Raw genomic sequence first — 23,580 nt, 5'->3', positions numbered from 1 at the left:
CACACTTATTTAATTGATAGATAAGCAGTTTTGAGAGTTGTAGTTTGATTTCAGAAATAAGATCTCTGTGACTTTGGCTTTTACTCCTAATAGATGACACATGAGGGAAATTAAAAGTCAAATCTGAATTTATCAACTACAGTTAAAGTAATGTTAATTTTCCTGAAAACTTTTGATGTGCTCCTCCGTCACCATAGTTGGTGTTTGATTTAAATGTAAACTGTGCACGTTCTCTCTATGTTTGTCCACAGGCTGTGCAAATACTCAATGCTCTGCAAAGAAAATACCTGACATCACTGGGAAAACACTTCTTTATTATAAAATAACAATATCAATCAAGCCAGAGACACAATTAAAAAACAAAAACATTTTATAATATAATATCATGACAATTTGTTAATCCATACAAATCTGATCAGTGTTTCTTACGCAAACCACAGAGAGCTAATCTCTTCAGGGCATGAAAAACATTTCAAACTAGAAAAAACAAGTAACGCTGACCAATGGCAGACCTGAGGTGACCCTGCTGCATGTAGATGAACAGCCCCTCAGAGGAAACCCTGTGTTGTTTGTAGAAGCTCAGAGATACTGATGTTGACGGTGACAGAATAAAGCAGAGCACATAGCTGAGGCCTTGAATGAGGAGGAGGAAGTGCATGGTGATGAAGAGTAATACGTGTGAACAGAGTGTACACAGATGACCACATGTAAAAAATTATACACAACCAGATTTGTTAATAGCAAAATGTTGATGGAGGAAAAGTGCGATGAAAACCTGAACTAAAATGAGTCTGTAATTAAACCAGACGAGCAGCATCTCTGGTTACAGACAGTTCAACCACTTTTCTTTCACAGGCCACCTTAGCTCTCATAGACGCCATCACTGAGTATTCAAAAGTAAGTCTTCATCCTATGCTCAACAGTTTTTTCCTTCTTGAAGTCCTATGTATGTTTACATTTTTTGTTTTTTGTGTATATATAAACTAATATCTGTCAGTTTCTAAACTTAAAATATTTCAGGGGTTGAAAGCAGAGCAGGTGAGGGTCGACTCTATACGTCAGCCCAAAAATACCAATATTTATAACTGTATATAATTCCACACTTATTTAATTGATAGATAAGCAGTTTTGAGAGTTGTGGTTTGATTTCAGAATGAAGATCTCTGTGACTTTGGCTTTCACTTTCAATACATGACAGTGGAAATTCAAAGAAAAGTCTGAATTATCAACTACAGTTAAAAAATAATTGGTGCTTGTTTTAAATGTAAACTGTGCACATTCTCTCTATTTGTGAACAGGCTGTGCACAAACGCAATGCTCTGCAAAGAAAATACGTGACATCACTGGTAAACTGACTAAAGACGAGGAAGATTCAATCTGGCAGGTGGCCATTGGCCAGCGGGCAGAGGCTAGTTCATTTATGATGTTTATAGATAGTCACTCTGTAAATATCACACCAGGCCTGTTTGATTTTTTATAATTCTCTCTGTAATATCAGGTTAATGACAGACAGGATGAATTGCAAGCTGAGTTTAATACAATGTTTGCAAATATTGTCTGCAAAAATACAAGTAGTGGGATTGGATGTTAATCAATCAACATTTTCATTGTTATATCCAACTGAATTTTTCATTTACGTTTTTTTCTTAATTAAAAAATAACAATATAAATCAAACCAGAGGCTCAACTAAACAACTAAAACATTTCACACTATAACATCAAGGCAATTTGTTCATCGATAGAAATCTGATCAGTGTTTCTTACGCAAACCACAGAGAGCTAATCTCTTCAGGGCATGAAAAAACATTTCATCCCTGAGGCCATAAATGAGAGGAGACAGACACCTTGGAGCAAGAATAAAAGTAATGTAATTAAAGAACCTGACCTTGATAAATAACACGAGATTGATTTCAAACACAGCAGCTTCTACGAAAGGACACCACAGCTGGATGAGACACAGGAGCAGCTGGAAAGCGTGAAGCCCCACAGTTCTGAGTCCTCTCCATGTGGACTCTTTGTCCTCTGCTGATGCAGCTTTGGCCACTCTCATTATCTTCACATAGGAAAACACGATTGTGATGCACATGATCAGGAAGTAAAACTGACCAATGGCAGACCTGAGGTGACCCTGCTGCATGTAGATGAACAGCCCCTCAGAGGAAACCCTGTGTTGTTTGTAGAAGCTCAGAGATGCTGATGTTGACGGTGAGAGAATAAAGCAGTGCACATAGCTGAGGCCTTGAATGAGGAGGAGGAAGTGCATGGTGATGAAGAGTAATACGTGTGAACAGAGTGTACACAGATGACCACATGTAAAAAATTATACACAACCAGATTTGTTAATAGAAAAATGTTGATGGAGGAAAAGTGCGATGAAAACCTGAACTAAAATGAATCTGTAATTAATGCCTCGTTTTTAGGCATAAATGTCTTATTCGTAACCACATAAAAAAACGGTTTTGTGACACCTGCCTTATAAATTCAATAAAAAGGATCCCAAAGCTGCTAGTAGAACTTACAAGGATCAAAACAAAAAACTATATACACATCAGAAGTATATGACAAATAATGTAAGTTAAATAAATGTGACAAAAATATATCGATATAAGAGGTTTCATTTTACCAAACCATCCCTGGAGTAACGTGGCATTCAAAGTTGCCACGACCACAAGGGGAAGATAAAATAAAAGTTTAACCACCAAAGAGTTGTCATCACCAGTTACTGCCAACATTGATTTTCCATAGTTACAATGTGATGTGCTTGAAAGAGACTTTGTGTCCAAAGTAGTTGGGCTTCAATATTACAAAGCTCTTGGAAGATCAGAAGCCTTATTGATAACATATTCTCTGTATCTTGAGTCGTCTCTGCTTTGCATTTAAAATAGATTTTTACATTTGGACAATGCTCATTGGACATACATTTCTATGTGTCATGTACAATAAAAAGTTATATTCCATATACTTTTTATCCAAATTTCACACTACCAGTCCAGAGAATATACTTTAAAGTGGCTATCGTCTGTTCACCCAGAAGACAAAGATGTTTCAAGAGGGGGTATTGTTTTGATGGTGAAACTCTGAAGTCATTTTTTTTTCCATGTGGATTTAGACTCTAAACACAACAGTGATGCTAATGAGCTGATCCTTGTTATTCTCTTATGAGCCACCAACCCCTGTGAAACTCATCAACTTAATTGGTTCATTAATTATTTAAGGTGTTGGTGTTGATTTGGGCTCTGGGCGAGGATGAAGGACACAAGTTTGAGATAAGTTTATTTTTTAAATTGCAAAACTACAAATTTGTCTCATTGTCTGCGAGAATATGATGAAATTATTGGATGCAGATAAATGGCCTTGGTGGATGGATCCATACTTGTGTTATATATATATATGATATCATATTTTTATTTGGAATGTCTAAAAGTTATTTTTAATTCCCACAAACCACAAATGAGAGCATATAATCTTCTTTGACATATTATATAAATAATTTATTATATACAGTGTACATCATCTTTATGTCATCATCATGAATGTATGAGCAGCATTTTAAAAGTAAAACAGTTGGTTAAGGTGCAACAAATCAATCTTAGCTTTTCAGTTGCAGCTCAGTGGTTATTTTCTTGCTTGATCAATTGATTGTTTGTCTGGTAGGAAATAAAGATAAATGTAATCATTATTACCAAGATAACACGTCCTCATTGCTTATTTTATACACTGCACAGTGCAAACCTTAAAACTATTTAAAATAAATTAGACTTACTGAAATGATCGCGGGTGAAAAGGAGCAAATTTTCGTATTAAGAAGATGGAGCTTTTTAATTTTTCCACAAAAATGAACTAAGCATTTATCAATACAAGTGCAACTAAAAATGTAATTTCTACTTGCTGGAAGTTTAAACTATAATAAAGCATCATAATCCATTGACCCTTCATGGGTTTTTGTATACAAATATATTAAAATGTAGTGTATTGTATCAAAATATATTGTGTTGTGGTATATTATTTTATATATCATTATATTATATTATAACACATATTACACACGCGGACAAATTGTTGGTTCCCTTCCATTAAAGAAAGAGAAACCCACAATGGTCTCTGAAATAACTTGAAACTGACAAAGGAATAATAAATAAGAATTTACTGGAAATTATCTAATGAAAATCAGACATTGCTTTTGAATTGTGGTTCAACAGAACAATTTTATAAGACAAACTAATGAAAATGGCCTGGACAAAAATGATTGTACCCTTAACTTAATATTTTGTTGCGCAACCTTTTGAGGCAATCACTGCAATCAAGGAACTTGTGCAACTCTTAATGAGACTTCTCCACCTGTCAACAGGTATTTTGGCCCACACCTCATGAGCAAACTGCTCCAGCTGTCTCAGGTTGGAAGGGTGTCTTCTCCAGACTGCATGTGTCAGCTCCTTCCACAGATGTTCAATCAGATTTAGATCAGGGCTCATAGAAGGCCACGTCAGAATAGTCCAATGATTTGCTCCGAGTCATTCTTGGGTGTTTTTAGCTGTGTGTTCGGCTCATTATCCTGTTGGAGGACCCATGACCTGCGACTGAGACCAAGCTTTCTGACACTGGGCAGCACATTTAGCTCCAGAATGCCTTGATAGTCTTGAGATTTCATTGTACCCTGCACAGATGCAAGACACCCGGTACCAGATGCAGCAAAGCAGCCCCAGAACATAACCGAGCATTCTCCATATTTCACAGTAGGTGCAGTGTTCTTTTCTTTTTATGCTTCATTTTTGCGTCTGTGAACATAGAGCTGATGTGCCTTGCCAGAAAGCTCCAGTTTTGTCTCATCTGTCCAAAGGACATTCTCCCAGAAGCTTTGTGGCTTGTCAATATGGATTTTGGCAAATTCCAGTCTCGTTTTTTATAATTTGCTTTCAACAGTGGTGTCCTCCTCGGTCGTCTTCCATGAAGTCCACTTTGGCTCAAACAGCGACGGATGGTGCGATCTGACACTGATGGACCTTGACCTTGGAGTTCACCTCTAATCTCTTTGGAAGTTGTTCTGTGCTCTTTGGTTACCATTCGTATTATCCGTCTCTTCATTTTGTCATCAATTTTCCTCAGGCGGCCAAGTCCAGGGAGGTTGGCTACAGTTCCGTGGACCTTAAACTTTTGAATAATATGTGCCACTGTAGTCAAATGAACATCAAGCTCCTTGGAGATGGTCTTATTGCATTTACCTTTAACATGCTGGTCGAAAATTTCCTTTCTAATCTCCTGACACAACTCTGCCCTTAGCTTTTTGTGGTCCATGTTCCTTGTGGTACACAGCATGATACCAAACAGCACAGTGACTACTTTTCACCCTTTAAATAGGCAGACAGACTGATTACAAGTTTGAAGAGACCTGCGATACTAATTAGAGGATACACCTTAGTATATCATGTCCCTACTGTCCAATTATTTTCAGTCTTTTCTAAGGGTACCATCATTTTTGTCCAGGCTATTTTCATTAATTTGTTTTTTTAAATGATTCTATTGAGCCAAAATTCAAAAGAAATGTCTGATTTTGATTAGTTAATTTTCAGGAAATTTTGATTTATTATTAATTTTGTAAGTTTCAAGTTATTTCAGTGACCATTGTGGGTTTGTCTTTCTTTAACGGAATGGTACCAACAATTTTGTCCACGTGTATATTATATTATAATATATTTGACCAGGAGGGGGCACCAGTTTTCAATGTTCACCATCAGGCGGGACCTTTGCTCACTCAGCGGGCACTTTATTGTGACGGACCAACATGTCAGGAGAGGAGCCGCCTACTTCCTCAGGTGAGACGTTTATGTCAGACAGATCAAGTTAAACAAACTGAATCAACAATGAACTGTTAATATCACAGTGAAATATCTGCATCTCAAACGTTACGAACTGTTGTTGACTCTAACGTGGGAGAATGAGTAGGGTTACTTTGATAACAGCGCGTGGACGACGGAGCTGACTCATTACATCTGTTTTCTTTCACTTTACATTGACATTAATGTGTTTATTGTGGTTAGAGAATCGTACACAAGTGGATCAATAATAAATATATTACACGTCTTTGTCCCTATATGACGATTAAGTGTTACCTTCGTGTTTTACTCTAACTCACTCCGAGTCACAGGGCAACTTCCTGATTGAAGTCAGACACAAATACAATCCTGTAAATGAAGAGACAGCTGATGTAAACAAAAACAAATAGGGAAGTGAGTCACCACTGGATATTCTTTGAGGGAAGGAGGAATTATTTTAATGCCATTTTTGTAAATACTGGGTATGTACAGGGAACAGAACTGGAATGTTTGGGGGAGATATATAAAAGTCCGTTGAATACACCATCTTGGGTTTTTAGACACTATAGCAGGCATCTTTGAATATTTTCTGACAGGTTACAGACTAATTCATAAATTGATCTATAGCAAATATTATTCAGCAGATAAATTCAAATGGATGTAACAGCTTTATAACTTGTTTAACTATCAACAAATGGAAATCAGCCACAAATTACATTACAGCCCTAATACCATTTTCTTACTGTATAATTAAAATGATGACTGTGTTCCTCATTAAACATTTAAGATAAGCTGTGTTTGATGCGTCTAAATGTTTATATTATATCAATACTTTATTTTGTCATAGTTCATTCTCCTTTGATGACAAATGGAAACCTTTCAATTTCTCTCATTGTCCTTGTTCCAAATCATACAACGAAATATGATGATGAATTCCTAATCCAATAAAATGTCTCTTCAGGAGTTCTGCTCGGGTCCTGTTCAACTGTAAAAATACCACAGTGCATAAACCGAGGAAATGGACAAATGGTCTTTACACAAGTTTTGCGTCTTTGGCCGTCGGCGGTGGGCTGTGTGCTGTACCTTTCAAACAGGTGAGTCTGTCACCGGCCAGAAACAGATGCATGTAAGAAAGACTACAGTCATATACAGAATTCAACTGACAGGACACATTTATCTTCTGTATTTTTTGCAGTGGTAGAGGTAATTACAAGCAAAACTTTAGTACATCTTGAGGTATCATAGCCTATATTTTAGACTTCATTTATTTGACGGTTACTTGTTACTTTGCCGTGTAATATTTTCACATGAATGCGTCAGCAATAAAAAATCCCTTAATGTAATATACATGTACATATAATACATAAAATACAACACTGACAAATGTGCACTTTTTAAAATGTTCAGTACATTTTCCTAAAAGTGTCTTTGTAATTTTACCTAAATTAGGTGAAAGTGTATCTATTTTCCTCTGAATTGAACTGATACTTTAAGGACCAGAGTGATTCTTGAAACACTAGTTTGTCCTGATTTTTTTTGTGTTTCCCTCCGTGTCTGTGCTGCAGGTTGAACAGCTCTCTCATGACTCTCTGATCAGACGAGCAGCGTCTCTGGTAACAGACAGTTCAACCACTTTTCTCTCACAGGCCACCTTAGCTCTCATAGACGCCATCGATGAGTATTCAAAAGTAAGTCTTATATATGGTAACATCTTTAGTTATATGTGTATATATAAACCAATATCTGTCAGTTTCTAAACTTAAAACAGTTCAGGGGTTGAAAGAAGAGCAGGTGAGGGTCGAGTCTATACGTCAGCCCAAAACACCAATATTTATAACTATATATAATTCCACACTTATTTAATTGATAGATAAGCAGTTTTGAGAGTTGTGATTTGATTTCAGGATGAAGATCTCTGTGACTTTGGCTTTTACTCCTAATACATGACAGGGGAAATAAAGTCAAATCTGAATTCATCATCTACAGTTAAAGAAATGTCCATTTTCCTGAAAACTTTTGATGTGCTCCTCTGTGACAATAGTTGGTGTTTGATTAACATGTAAACTGTGCAAGTTCTCTCTATGTTTGTGAACAGGCTGTGCACAAACTCAACACTCTGCAAAGAAAATACCTGACATCACTGGAAAAACATTTCTTTATTTTAAAATAATAATAATCAAGTCAGAGACGCAATTAAAAAAACAAAAAAAAATCACAATATAACATCATGGCAATTTGTTCATCGATACAAATCTGATCAGTGTTTCTTACGCAAACCACAGAGAGCTAATCTTTTCAGGGCATGAAAAAACATTTCATCCCTGAGGCCATAAATGAGAGGAGACAGACATCTTGGAGCAAGAATAAAAGTAATGTAATTAAAGTACGTGACATTGATAAATAACATGAGATTGATTTGAAGCACAGCAGCTTCTATGAAAGGACACCACAGCTGGATGAGACACAGGAGCAGCTGCAAAGCGTGAAGCCCCACAGTTCTGAGTCCTCTCCATGTGGACTGTTTGTCCTCTCCTGATGCAGCTTTGGCCACTCTCATTATCTTCACATAGGAAAACACGATTGTGATGCACATGATCAGGAAGTAAAACTGATTAATGGCTGATGTGAGGTGACCCTGCCACGTGTGGATGATGATGATTTCCACAGAGCACACTCTGCCCTGAGTGTAGGAGGCAGAGGAGGCCGATGCAAAGAAGATGGAGAGAAAAACGATGCAGGGCAGAGAGCTGAGGCTGTGGATGATGAGGATGCCGTGCAGAGTGCTGCGTGGGGAGCAGAGCTCTGCATGACGCAGCGGCAGGCAAATGGCCACGTAGCGCTCCAGGGTCATCGCCGTCAGAGTGACCGGTGTCACAAATATGTACAGCAACGCAATTATATACATAATAAGGCACAACCACATTTGTATCGTATAGCGATATAAATTCATAATGTACAGGATGTCAGCCAGGAATAAAAACACACAGTCAGACATTAGTGTGACAGCAAATAAGACGTAGTGCATGGTGGTGTAGAAAAGCTCCTTGGTGAAAAAGGTTGTAATTAGCAAAAGATGAATACAGAGAAAGAGAACGATGAAGACCTGAATCAACATGATCTCATCATTCATCCTGTACTCTGTGGTGATGTTAGCAGCCATTTTTCTCTCTGTCACAACCAAATGTAAAAAGCCTTCAGACACTGCCACACTTCATTCAGCTTGAAAACCAGATGGAGAACTCAAGAACAGATGCTCAAATTATCTCTCTTTGAATCAACAGGTATCAAACACACGACACATTATTTTTGTACATCGTACATGGGGAAATAATTAGAAGGAGACATAAGAGCACAAGACCCAGTTTACCAAACCATCCCTGTAGTGAAGGTGTTCAGCTGAGCACTGTGCAGCCTTCTGAGCAGGAACTGTGTGTTACGGGCTTTATAATCGGCAACTATAACACAACGTCATATGAACGTTAAATCACCACCAAGTCATGAGCAACAACATTAACCAACAACACACCTCATAACCGACAGTAGCTATAGTTACTCACTTTGTCCGTTGGAGGGATTCACTCAAAAATAAGTATACCTTAAATGGCGACTTCATGCATTTTACTTATTTCCATGCAACTTTATTCCATAAGTTGAATATAAAGGTTCAAATTAAAAATAAAACTTTATTGATCCAATACCAAAAGGACAAATTTACAAAAAATGTAGGAGATTGAGTATTCAAAAGTAAGTCTTCATCTATTGGTCAACAGTTTTTTCCTTATTGAATTCCTATGTATGTTAACATGTTTTGTTATACGTGTATATATAAACTAATATATGTCAGTTTATAAACTTAAAATAGTTCAGGGGTTGAAAGCAGAGCAGGTGAGGGTCGAGTCTATACGTCACCCAAAAAACACCAATATTATTAACTATATATAATTCCACATTTATTTAATTGATAGATAAGCAGTTTTGAGAGTTGTGGTTTGATTTCAGAATGAAGATCTCTGTGACTTTAGCTTTTACTCCTAATACATGACAGGGGAAATTAAAAGTCAAATCTGAATTTATCAACTGCAGTTAAAGAAATGTTAATTTTCCTGAAAACCTTTGATGTGCTCCTCCGTCACCATAGATGTTGTTTGATTTAAATGTAAACTGTGCACGTTCTCTCTATGTTTGTCAACAGGCTGTGCACATACTCAATGCTCTGCAAAGAAAATACCTGACATCACTGGGAAAACATTTCTTTATCATAAAATAACAATATCAATCAAGCCAGAGACGCAATTAAAAAACAAAAACATTTTATAATATAACATCATGACAATTTGTTAACCCATACAAATCTGATCAGTGTTTCTTACGCAAACCACAGAGAGCTAATCTTTTCAGGGCATTAAAAAACATTTCATCCCTGAGGCCATAAATGAGAGGAGACAGACATCTTGGAGCAAGAATGAAAGTAATGTAATTAAAGAACCTGACCTTGATAAATAACATGAGATTGATTTTAAACACAGCAGTTTCTATGAAAGGACACCACAGCTGGATGAGACACAGGAGCAGCTGCAAAGCGTGAAGCCCCACAGTTCTGAGTCCTCTCCATGTGGACTGTTTGTCCTCTCCTGATGCAGCTTTGGCCGCTCTCATTATCTTCACATAGGAAAACACGATTGTGATGCACATGATCAGGAAGTAAAACTGATTAATGGCTGACGTGAGGTGACCCTGCCACGTGTGGATGATGAAGATTTCCAAAGTGCATATTCTGAACTGGGTGTAGGAGCTGTAGGAGGCCGATGCAAAGAAGATGGAGAGAAAAACAATGCAGGGCAGAGAGCTGAGGCTGTGGATGATGAGGATGCCGTGCAGAGTGCTGCGTGGGGAGCACAGCTCTGCATGACGCAGCGGCAGGCAAATGGCCACGTAGCGCTCCAGGGTCATCGCCGTCAGAGTGACCGGTGTCACAAACATGTACAGCGACGAAATGATATACATAATAAGGCACAACCACATTTGTATCGTATACCGAGAGTAATTTAAAATGAGTAGAATGTCAGCCAGGAATAAAAACACACAGTCGGACATTAGTGTGACAGCAAATAAGACGTAGCGCATGGTGGTGTAGAAGACCTCCTTGGTGAAAAAGGTCGTAATTAGCAGAAGGTTAATACAGAGAAAGAGGACGACAAAGATCTGAATCAACATTCTCTCATCATTCATCCTGTACTCTGTGGTGATGTTAGCAGCCATTTTTCTGTCTTTCACAACCAAATGTAAAAAGCCTTCAGACACTGCCACACTTCATTCTTCTCTAAAACCAGATGCACAACTCAACAAGGGATGATCTCTATTTGAATCAACAGGTTTCAAACACAATACACATTATTTGAGTACATTGTACATGGAGAAATAATTAGAAGGAGACATAAGAGCATAAGACCCAGTTTACCAAACCATCCCTGGAGTGAAGGTGTTCAGCTGAGCTCTGTGCAGCCTTCTGAGCAGGAACTGTGTGTGAGGGCTTTATATCGGCAACTATAACACAACGTCATCTGAACGTTAACTAACCACAGAGTCACGAGCGATGACATTCAGCAACAACACACCTGATAGGCGACAGTAGCAATAGTTACTCATTTTGTCCGTTGAAGAGATTCAAACTCAAAACGTAATTCGGTAATGGCGACTTCATGTGTTTCAACTATTTACATGTTTCTTTATTAAATAAGTTAAATGTAAAGGTTCACATTTAAGATAATACTTGTTTGATCCTACACCAGGAGCGCTGCAACATGAGCATCTCTTCCACCACACATTGAATTGTTGTTGGTGCTGGTCTTTGGTTGGAACCCGGGATTGAACCAGGAACCTTCAGTTCTTCAGTCGGCAATTATTTCAGGACAACTTTCATTAAAAGTTGAGGTGATTGATGTAATAATGCTTTTTAGCATCACAACAAACAACCCCTTTGTCACATTGTTACTTTTGTCATGTTCTCATTTGATACATTATTATACATATTGGTTATATCCTGTAATATAGGGGTCTTCAAGGTTTTTCAGGCCAAGGACCCTCAAACTGGTGGAGAGATGGAGCAGGGACCCCATACTATATATATTCTATAAAATTGTGTTTTATATTAAACTGGGCCTAGTGCCATGTATACACATAGCTACCCTGTTTTTGTGCATTCAATACTAAACTATTCAAATATTACACGGGTTCATATATTCATGTTCTTAATTTAAACATGTGCAATGTACAGGATGACCATGCCACTGCCATTCATAAACATACATCTTGCATACAACACTGAGCTATTAAAATAATTCACAGATTCACGTTTTTATATGAAACATACTGTAAGGATTTGGTTAGTTGTATGTTGTTGTTTTCGTCTCTCCTCCTCCCCTTCTCTGTTTCCCTTTGCAGGTGCTGTGAGCGGTAGGGGGCGTGGCTGGTTCCCTGCAGCGGACGAGGCGCACCTGCACTCAATCCTAATCATCCCCGCTATAAAGATCTGGTCCGCTCAACAAGCCGGCGCCAGATTATTCCATATATCATGGTAGTTGTTTCGCGGTTGCTCTCGACCTTCACGTCTTGTTTTGTTTTGTGGACTAAATTCCTGCTTCTTGCTTGCTCCACGCAGAACCTCCGTGTGCCTCTTCGCTCGGCTGTCCTCCTTGCCTCTCCGTGGATCCTCCAGCCAGCCTGCACCCTGCCGCTCCAGCCTGTACCTGCCTACACAGTCAATAAACTGTTACCTTTTTCACTACCTGCTCCTCCGTGTCTGCTTTGGGGTCCGAACACCACCACAAACCCTAACACATACATGTAGAAGAGACAGTGAATCCTCAAGCCATCTGTGGATGGCACACATACTCCCACATTAGTGAGATGTCAAACCCGAATGGGTAGCACACAACTTATCTAACCTTGGACGGATGGAGGTTGTCAGGCAGATGGTCATATTAGCCTCACAATATGTTGGATGCATGTTAATGTCTATTTAAAGGCATTTCAATTCGTGGGGGAAAAATTGGTTGGAAAATAAATTAAAAATTATAAAAAATATAAAAAATTCTCTCAACCAAAAATGTTGCGACCCCCCTGCAGTACTTCCACGGACCCCCAGGGGTCCGGACCCCCTGTTGAAGACCTCTGCTGTAATTTATAGCCACGCTGAGCGTTGGCAAATGCACAGATCTGATGTCTTCTTGTTTTCACAGATTTAACACTGCACGGACACTTTCATTATCTTAGCGTACGAAAACACAATGGGGATTCTCATGATCAGGAAGTAACGCTGACCAATGGCAGACCTGAGGTGACCCTGCTGCATGTAAATGAACAGCCCCTTAGAGGAAACCCTGTGTTGTTTGTAGAAGCTCAGAGATACTGATGTTGACGTTGAAAGAATAAAGCAGAGCACATAGCTGAGGCCTTGAATGAGGAGGAGGAAGCGCATGGTGATGAAGAGTAATACGTGTGAACAGAGTGTACACAGATGACCACATGTAAAAAATTATACACAACCAGATTTGTTAATAGCAAAATGTTGATGGAGGAAAAGTGCGATGAAAACCTGAACTAAAATGAGTCTGTAATTAAACCAGACGAGCAGCATATCTGGTTACAGACAGTTCAACCACTTTTCTTTCACAGGCCACCTTAGCTCTCATAGACGCCATCACTGAGTATTCAAAAGTAAGTCTTCATCCTATGCTCAACAGTTTTTTCCTTCTTGAAGTCCTATGTATGTTTACATGTTTTGTTTTATGTGTATATATAAACTAATATCTGTCAGTTTCTAAACTTAAAATATTTCAGGGGTTGAAAGCAGAGCAGGTGAGGGTCGACTCTATACGTCATCCCAAAAACACCAATATTTATAACTATATATAATTCCACACTTATTTAATTGATAGATAAGCAGTTTTGAGAGTTGTGGTTTGATTTCAGAATGAAGATCTCTGTGACTTTGGCTTTCACTTCCAATACATGACAGTGGAAATTCAAAGAAAAGTCTGAATTTATCAACTACAGTTAAAAAATAATTGATGCTTGATTTAAATGTAAACTGTGCACGTTCTCTCTATTTGTGAACAGGCTGTGCACAAACGCAATGCTCTGCAAAGAAAATACGTGACATCACTGGTAAACTCACTAAAGACGAGGAGGATTCAATCTGGCAGGTCGCCATTGGCCAGCGGGCAGAGGCTAGTTCATTTATGATGTTATAGATAGTCACTCTGTAAATATCACAGCAGGCCTGTTTGACGTTTTTATAATTCTCTCTGTAATGTCAGGTTAATGACAGACAGGATGAATTGCAAGCTGAGTTTAATACAATGTTTGCAAATATTGTCAGTAAAAATACAAGTAGTGGGATTGGATGTTAATCAATTAACATTTTCATTGTTATATCCAACTGAATTTTTCATTTACATTATTTTTTAATAAAAAAATAACAATATAAATCAAGCCAGAGACTCAACTAAAAAACAAAAACATTTCACACTATAACATCATGGCAAATTGTTCATCGATACAAATCTGATCAGTGTTTCTTACGCAAACCACAGAGAGGTAATTTTTTCAGGGCCTGAAAAAACATTTCATCCCTGAGGCCATAAATGAGAGGAGACAGACATCTCGGAGCAAGAATAAAAGTAATGTAATTAAAGTACCTGACCTTGATAAATAACATGAGATTGATTTGAAGCACAGCAGATTCTATGAAAGGACACCACAGCTGGATGAGACACAGGAGCAGCTGCAAAGCGTGAAGCCCCACAGTTCTGAGTCCTCTCCATGTGGACTTTTTGTCCTCTCCTGATGCAGCTTTGGCCACTCTCATTATCTTCACATAGGAAAACACGATTGTGATGCACATGATCAGGAAGTAAAACTGATTAATGGCTGATCTCAGGTGACCCTGCCACCTGTGGATGATGAAGATTTCCACAGAGCACGTTCTGCCCTGTGTGTCGGAGCCATAGGAGGCCGATGCAAAGAAGATGGAGAGAAAAACAATGCAGGGCAGAGAGCTAAGGCTGTGGATGATGAGGATCCCGTGCAGAGTGCTGCGTGGGGAGCACAGCTCTGCGTGACGCAGCGGCAGGCAAATGGCCACGTAGCGCTCCAGGGTCATCGCCGTCAGAGTGACCGGTGTCACAAACATGTACAGCGACGAAATGATATACATAATAAGGCACAACCACATTTGTATCGTATAGCGATAGTAAGTCAAAAGGAGCAGGATGTTAGTCAGGAATAAAAGTAGACAGTCAGACATTAGTGTGACAGCAAATAAGACGTAGCGCATGGTGGTGTAGAAGACCTCCTTGGTGAAAAAGGTCGTAATTAGCAGAAGGTTAATGCAGAGAAAGAGGACGACAAAGACCTGAATCAACATGAACTTATCATTCATCTTGTACTCTGTGCTGATGTTAGCAGCCATTTTTCTGTCTGTCACAACCAAATGTAAAAAGCTTTCAGACACTGCCACACTTCATTCAGCTCTAAAACCTGATGCAGAACTCAACAAGGGATGATCTCTATTTGAATCCACAGGTATCAAACACAATACACATTATTTTAGTACATCGTGCATGGACAAATAATTAGAAGAAGACATAAGAGCATAAGACCCAGTTTACCAAACCATCCCTGGAGTGAAGTTGTTAAGCTGAGCTCTGTGCAGCCTTCTGAGCAGGAGCTGTGTGTGAGGGCTTTATATCAGCAACTATAACACAACGTCATATGAACGTTAAATCACCAGAGAGTCACGAGCGACAACATTCGCCAACAACACACCTCATAGGCGACAGTAGCTATAGTCACTCACTTTGTCCGTTGGAGGGACGCACTCAAAAACTAAGTATGACTAAAACGACGACTTCATGCTTTTCAACTATTTCTATGTTATTGTATTACATAAGTTGAATATTAAGGGTCAAACTAAATGATTGATGTAAAATGTCTTTCTAGCATCACAACAAACAACCCCTCTGTCACATTGTAACTTTTTTCATGTTCTCATTTTATACATTTGTGTTAAATGTGCAGTGGATTTCTGGAGTTTCATACTACTGGTCTACTTGGATTCCTCAGAAGTAAATTCTTTACTAAGCTTCTCTGCTAGATTACTATTGTATCTGCTGTCTTAGGTTAACTAGATTGATAGTTTTTCCTGTTTGGTCTTACCTTGATTGTATGAGCTAGGATTTTGTTTATATAGGGTATGATATATAAACAAATATATGATATATGGTAGTCCATATTACCTATATCACAATAAGCCCAAACACAACTTTGATTCTACGATTAATGTGACAAGTGTGTTAAGCCAGTGGAGTTGTCCGGCTTACAGTGGCTGGTTAGAGCACTAACGGCATGTGAGTACAGTCACATACGGTTATAATGCCCGGTCATAACGGCGCTAGCGTGCTAGCCACCATGCTAACTGCGGTGGTAAGAGCGCAAAAACCCGCTGTCACGTCTTTAATTCCACAGCTATCATGACACTATTTCTCAAATACCGTCAGGTTAGAAGCAAACCATTGGTAGTAGTGAGTATCAAGAGTCCCTGCTGACTGTGTGTGGAAGCTGGAGAGGAAGCTATCTGCCTCCGTGTAGCTTCAAGCCACATTAGCAACGCAGTTTGGAAACAAGACCGGGGAACCGCTGCGCTAAGAAACAATAACATAAGCATTTTGAGCCGCTGGGTGTCACTTTATTTCAGCTAAAACTGTCCTTTCTACGCGTGTTCAGAGTCAATTACGATTCTCTAAGCTTGTGTTAAGCAAGTCCTCTTCCATGTCAAGCAGCTCCAGCTCCATCAACAGCCTTTTCTGATAGTTGCCATCGTTCACTGTGTGTGAGGAAAGCCGGGAGAAGGTAAATAAACAATCGTGGACTTCTTCTACATATAAAGACGTCATGAGGTAGGCTTCTCTAAGATCGTCTTAGACCCCAAAAAAAACGTTGCACCACGTACTGTTCTGGCGGTGAATTATTTCAGCACCCACAGCCTTCGGAGAACCATAAATGAAAAAGGGTCCGTCCCCCCGCGCGTAACGGAGTCGGGGTAGCATATTTCAGCCTTTAGGTTAAATAGATTGATAGATTGTACTGTTTGGTCTTACCTTGAATTGTATGAGCTAGGATTTTTTTTATTGTTTATAGTTTCACTCAAGTTATTGACAGTTAAAAGGGAACCAGCTCAGGTTAAAGTGCTTCATTTTTATTCCAGTTCTGTTAAGGACTAAGTTCTATTTTACTTTCTACCTTTTGTGGTCAATAGACTTTGTCCATAATCAGCTGTTGGCAAATTAGGACATTTTGTGAAACTCACCTGATCACTGATTAAAGTGAAAAGTTTCTCTTGTGTTGAACTCTGCTGAGTTTCTATTGCTGGGCCATCACCACTTGGTGCCTGATTGACTCATGAGCAGGGTGTGTGCTCAGCACAGCGTCTGTGAAGACCCGGAGGATAAAGACGAAGGGGACTTTAGTTGGAGTCTTCGGGGAGTATTAAGCCGATATTTCATTTTATTTTTCTATTTTTATACTTTCCATGCACATTTCTACTCGTAGATACTATAGGCCTTGCACTCGTTCACACCAATACCGTAACCTTCCTCTACGAACTATCCCACCCATTCCACACATACCCAACATCTTGCCACAGGGGACCTATGGAACTGACTGTCAGCTACCCGCAAGACAGACCTCATCTCTGCATTGAAATGGCCAAATGTTCTGTACACGAGTTTGTTGTCTTTAGTTGTCGGCGGTAGACTATGTGCTGTACCTTTCAAACAGGTGAGTCTGTCACTGGCAAGAAACAGAAGCATGTACAAATTACTACAGTCATAGAATTCAATTGACAGGACACATTTATCTTGTGTATTTTTTGCAGTGGTGAAAAGTAAGTTCATGCTAAACTTTAGTTCAACTTGAGGTATTCAAGCCTACATTTTAAACATTAATATTGCTGTTACTTGTCAAGTTGGTTATTCAATACAATGTTCATATAACTGAAAATGTTTCCTTTCTCATAATTAATCAGATCCATAAGTTAAGATGCAAAGGGAGCTTTTTCATCTCATTTGTTGAGAAGACAGTTTTGGACTTTAAACTTTATCTATTTGAGTGTTTATTTTCCTCTGTATTGAACTGATACTTGTATTGAAGTTAAGGACCGGAGGGAACCACTAGTTTGTCCTGACATTTTTCTGTTTTTCCCTCTGTGTCTGTGCTGCAGGTTGAACAGCTCTCTCATGACTCTCTGATCAGACGAGCAGCGACAGTTCAACCACTTTTCTCTCACAGGCCACCTTAGCTCTCATAGATGCCATCACTGAGTATTCAAAAGTAAGTCTTCATCTATTGGTCAACAGTTTTTTCCTCATTGAATTCGTATGTGTGTTCACATGTTTTGTTATATGTGTAATTATAAACTAATATCTGTCAGTTTCTAAACTTAAAATAGTTCAGGGTTTGAAAGCAGAGCAGGTGAGGGTCGGGTCTATACGTCACCCCAAAAACACCAATATTTATAACTATATATAAATCCACACTTATTTAATTGATAGATACGCAGTTTGGAGAGTTGTAGTTTGATTTCAGAATGAAGATCTGTGTGACTTTGGCTTTCACTCCTAATACATGACAGGGGAAATAAAGTCAAATCTGAATTCATCAACTACAGTTAAAGAAATATCAATTTTCCTGAAAACTTTTGATGTGCTCCACTGTCACAATAGTTGGTGTTTGATTTAAATGTAAACTGTGCAAGTTTTCTCTATGTTTGTGAACAGGCTGTGCACATACTCAATGCTCTGCAAAGAAAATACTTGACATCACTGAGAATACATTTCTTTATTTTAATATAGCAATATAAATCAAGCCAGAGACGCAATTAAAAAACAAAAGCGTTTCATAATATAACATCATGACAATTTGTTAATCCATACAAATCTGATCAGTGTTTCTTACGCAAACCACAGAGAGGTAATCTTTTCAGGGCATTAAAAAACATTTCATCGCTGAGGCCATAAATGAGAGGAGACAGATATCTTGGAGCAAGAATAAAAGTAATGTAATTAAAGTACCTGACATTGATAAATAACAAGAGATTGATTTTAAACACAGCAGCTTCTATGAAAGGACACCACAGCTGGATGAGACACAGGAGCAGCTGCAAAGCGTGAAGCCCCACAGTTCTGAGTCCTCTCAATGTGGACTGTTTGTCCTCTCCTGATGCAGCTTTTGCCACTCTCATTATCTTCACATAGGAAAACACGATTGTGATGCACATGATCAGGAAGTAAAACTGATAAATGGCTGATCTCAGGTGACCCTGCCACGTGTGGTTGATGAAGATTTCCACAGTGCACGTTCTGCCCTGTGTGTGGGAGCCATAGGAGGCCGATGCACAGAAGATCGAGAGAAAAACACTGCAGGGCAGAAAGCTGAGGCTGTGGATGATGAGGATTCCGTGCAGAGTGCTGCGTGGGGAGCACAGCTCTGCGTGACGCAGCGGCAGGCAATTGGCCACGTAGCACTCCAGGGTCATCGCCGTCAGAGTGACCGGTGTCACAAACATGTACAGCGACGAAATGATATAAATAATAAGGCACAACCACATTTGTATCATAAAGCGATAGTAACTCAAGATGAGTAGGATGTCAGTCACGAATAAAAACAGACAGTCAGACATTAGTGTGACAGCAAATAAGACGTAGCGCATGGTGGTGTAGAAGACCTCCTTGGAGAAAAAGGTCATAATTAGCAGAAGGTTAATGCAGAGAAAGAGGACGACAAAGACCTGAATCAACATGATCTTATTATTCATCCTGTACTCTGTAGTGATGTTAGCAGCCATTTTTCTCTCTGTCCCAACCAAATATAAAAAGCCTTCAGACACTGCCACACTTCATTCAGCTCTAAAACCAGATGCAGAACTGAAGAACAGATGCTCAAATTATCTCTCTATGAATCAACAGTTATTAAACACAACACACATTATTGTAGTACAGCGTGCATGGACAAATAAGAGCACAAGACATAAGAACACAAGACCCAGTTTACCAAACCACCCCTGGAGTGAAGGTGACAACGCACCTCATAGGTGACAGTCAGAGGTGTAAAAAGTACTGAAATATTGTACTCAAGTAAAAGTACCTTTACTTTGATGAAATTTTACTCAAGTACAAGTAAAAGTACCCATCTATAAATCTACTCAAGTAAAAGTAAAAAGTAGTTCATTTAACATTAATTTAAGTAAAAGTTACTTAGTTACTTCCAACAACTTGATGAGGGCCGCTCCTATACAGTGCAAAAAAGGACAAGGGGTCATAAATCCAATCCAATAACAGTAATTTTTAGTTAAAGGAGAATCTTTACAAATATAAGTGCAATGACATTAAACATGTCAAACATTAAACATTAAACATGTCTACACAACATTTAAGAACTTTTGGTGGGACATGTCAAGACATGAACCACATGACAGCTAAAATAAAAAGTTAAAATGCCGCTGTCCCACTGTTTATTTAAACTTTTGGTTAAACTTTGGCCCACCTTTTGAGCACTAGTCTACAAACTTCTTGTTGAGTTTGAGCAGCAGCTGATTTTCAAGCTGAGTAGAGCTCATCCATGCTCGCTTTGCATTGAACAGCATCACAGCTGAAGAGTTGCTCGCAGGCGGCCAAGGCAGGTAGGCCAGTGTTGAGTTTCAGGCAGTGTTGTGCATGAACGAGTTCAAAGAATGCGTTCATTGAACACGTTCATTTTTATGAGAACGTTGAACTGAACGAAACTTAATGACAAATATTGAATTTGAACAGTGAACACGTTCATATTATCTGAGGTCTAGCTAAAACGTTACAGAATGTTTTCCTTCTCCTGAGGAGAGACGCTGTCTAAATCGAATGCTTGCACCATGTCGTTGCGATCGTTCTTGTGTTTATTTGAAAAGAAATGCAGTCTTGGGTGGGGGGTGGCCGCCAGGAGTGAAGCTTGCATAGAGCGCCGGCCCTGTGTAATGCATTGATTCTCAAACAGCGCGGAGTCATAACATGTGCGCGCGCGACCGGGAGGGGAAAATGCGGGGCGGAACTAATATTATAGCTGATCTAATGTTTTGACGTCCGCATGTCTTTAACGGCGGAGCAGTAAACAAATCGCTCTTTCGCCGGAGCCAGGGCTCGACAGCCCGCGGCTCTTCAGCACCTCTGCAGTGGCTCCCTGTGCAGTGTCGCGCATATAACAGTGAACTTTACGATCAGTTTTCATATGTTGAACGTGCACGTGAGGGAACGTCATCGACTCTATGCAGCATCTACCACTGCAGTGAGAATTGCCTTGCACCTTGAACTGTTTATTTTTTTACTCAGTAATGGATGTAATTTCCAATGTAGTGAAGTGCAATACTTCAGTCAAAATCTACTTAAGTAAAAGTAAAATTACCCATTTCAAAAGCTACTCAAAAAATTACAAAGTACACACAAAAACTACTCAATTACAGTAACGTGAGTAAATGTAATTCGTTACTTTACACCTCTGGCGACAGTAGCTATAGTTACTCACTTTGTCCGTTGGAGGGATTCACACTCAAAACATAATTCAGTAATGGCGACTTTATTTGTTTCAACTATTTACATGTAACTTTATTTCATAAGTTGAATGCAAAGGTTCACATTTAAGATAATACTTGTTTGATCCTACAACAGGAGCGCTGCAACATGAGCATCTCTTCCATCCAACATTGAATTCTTGTTGGTGCTGGTCTTTAGTTGGAACCCGGTTACATCTTAAAACTCTAAAACATAGACTTGTATTTCTTCAACCAGAAAAACCGAAAAAATATTAGACTTCCAAAAAGATCAAAGATTACTATGTCCTGAAACTTCAACTTCTATGACTAGCAAATCCTCGCAACAGTATAAATGTTCAAAGTCAAACACTGATAACAACATCAAAATTTCCACAAAGATCAAAGATTGCTACAACAGTTCTTAGTAGTTGCTAGCTAATTTACCGTAGCATGAATTACAGGGTTGTGCGCTCTCAGGTGTCTCTTGAGGCTTGTTGTGTTTTTCCAACATATTTTGAAGCCAAACGGTTTCTCTCCCGTTATTGCAGTGCGATGTGTTTTATTTTCTGTCAAGTTATAATAAAAGAGTGTCTAGATATCTATTATTTTTCTTCCAGTACCAGAGTCCATAGTGCTTGAACTTCAGCCATCATCTAACGTTTGTTAGGACATCTCTTGCATGCCTGGGCATCTCAGGGAGTGGAGGAGGGATACAGAACCGGGCAACATTCAACCAATGATATTAGGAATGTACTGCACTAGGTGCATGCAAGTTTGGAAAAAAACTAAACAAAAAAATTAATAAAAATGTATCCGTCCGCTCGACCCACACTCGACCCATACCCATCAATGCGCTAGCATGTTCTGACAACCCCCCTACCTCTTTAGATTTTTGGCAAATTTTCCCCCTATGTCAAATATATGTTTTTGATGTCAAATTATTAGTTCGAGAAATAGAAGGGGGCGCAAAAAAGTCTGGCAGGAAAAAATTTAAATATTTTTCTGTCTTTTTCCTAGGCGCAGTTTTTGGCGCCTCCCTCTAGGTGGCGCTCTAGGCAACCGCCTTTGTCGCCTATAGGAAGGACTGGCCCTGCCTGGAGGGGTATAGTCTGGCCTAGGCTATTTTACATCCCCAGGTATAGTTTGGCCTTGGACAGTTTATCCCCGGGGTATACCCAGGTTTAATCTGGGCGGGGGTTAATTTGGCCTGTTACACTTGTATTGAAAATTGAGGTGATCGATGTAATAATTATTTGTAGAATCAAAACAAACCATCCCTTTGTTACATTGTTTCTTTTTTCATGTTCTCATTTGATACATTATTATACATGTTGGTTATATCCTGTAATTTATAGCCACTCTGAGCTTTGGCAAATTCACAGATCTGATGTCCTCTTGTTTTCACAGATTTAACACTGCACTGACACTTTCATTATCTTGGCGTAGGACAACACACTGGTGATGCTCATGATCGGGAAGTAAAGTTGACCAATGGCAGACCTGACATGACCCTGCCACATGTGAAAAGATGAACAGCCCCTCAGAGGAAACCCTGTGTTGTTTGTAGAAGCTCAGAGATGCTGATGTTGACGGTGAGAGAATAAAGCAGTGCAAGGAGCTGAGGCCTTGAATGAGGAAGAGGAAGTGCATTGGTGATGAAGAGTAATAGGTGTGACCAGAATGTACACAGATGAAAACATGTAGAAATTATACACATTCAGATTTGTGAATAGCAAAATCTTGATGGAGGAAAAGTGCGATGAAAACCTGAACTATAATGAGACTGTAATTAATGCCTCACTCCGTCAAAGTTCTTTTTAGCCTTAAATGTCTTATTTGTAACCACATAAAAATTTACAAGGATCAAAACAAAAAAACAATAAACATCAGAAGTATATGACAAACAATGTAAGTTAAATAAATGTGACAAAAATATATCTATATAAGAGGTTTCATTTAACCAAACAATCCCTGAAGTAACATGGCATTCAAAGTTGCCACGACCACAAGGGGACGATAAAATTAATAAATAAAAAAATAAAAGTTTAACCACCAGAGTTGTCATCACCAGTCACTGCCAACATTGATTTGCCATAGTTACAATGTGATGTGCTTGAAAGAGACTTTGTGTCCAAAGTAGTTGGGCTTCAATAT

At 39.0% G+C, this 23,580-nt stretch overlaps 4 protein-coding genes across 4 annotated transcripts; 1 reads left to right on the top strand and 3 right to left on the bottom strand.

Moving 5' to 3' along the window:
• The first annotated feature begins 5,718 nt into the window (after positions 1-5,718).
• On the top strand, positions 5,719-10,325 carry LOC128440504 (diablo IAP-binding mitochondrial protein). The gene is made up of 4 exons (XM_053423230.1): positions 5,719-5,810; positions 6,772-6,904; positions 7,376-7,498; positions 10,003-10,325. The coding sequence occupies exons 1-4, from the start codon at positions 5,719-5,721 to the stop codon at positions 10,075-10,077; spliced, it is 423 nt and encodes a 140-aa protein (XP_053279205.1). The 3' UTR covers positions 10,078-10,325.
• Positions 10,167-11,189, bottom strand: LOC128440503 (odorant receptor 131-2-like). Its single transcript, XM_053423229.1, has one exon. It carries the CDS (start codon positions 11,067-11,069, stop codon positions 10,167-10,169), a length of 903 nt encoding a protein of 300 aa, XP_053279204.1. The 5' UTR covers positions 11,070-11,189.
• A 3,190-nt stretch (positions 11,190-14,379) lies between these two features.
• On the bottom strand, positions 14,380-15,252 carry LOC128440502 (odorant receptor 131-2-like). Its single transcript, XM_053423228.1, has one exon. The coding sequence runs from the start codon at positions 15,250-15,252 to the stop codon at positions 14,380-14,382; it is 873 nt and encodes a 290-aa protein (XP_053279203.1).
• A 3,558-nt stretch (positions 15,253-18,810) lies between these two features.
• Positions 18,811-19,683, bottom strand: LOC128440501 (odorant receptor 131-2-like). The gene has a single exon (XM_053423227.1). It carries the CDS (start codon positions 19,681-19,683, stop codon positions 18,811-18,813), a length of 873 nt encoding a protein of 290 aa, XP_053279202.1.
• Positions 19,684-23,580: the final 3,897 nt, after the last annotated feature.

The sequence above is a fragment of the Pleuronectes platessa genome, chromosome 5 (genome assembly GCF_947347685.1).
Source record: "Pleuronectes platessa chromosome 5, fPlePla1.1, whole genome shotgun sequence".
Classification (NCBI taxonomy): domain Eukaryota; kingdom Metazoa; phylum Chordata; class Actinopteri; order Pleuronectiformes; family Pleuronectidae; genus Pleuronectes; species Pleuronectes platessa.
Note: the sequence above shows the minus strand (reverse complement) of the source record. Positions and strands in the feature narration are given on the sequence as shown.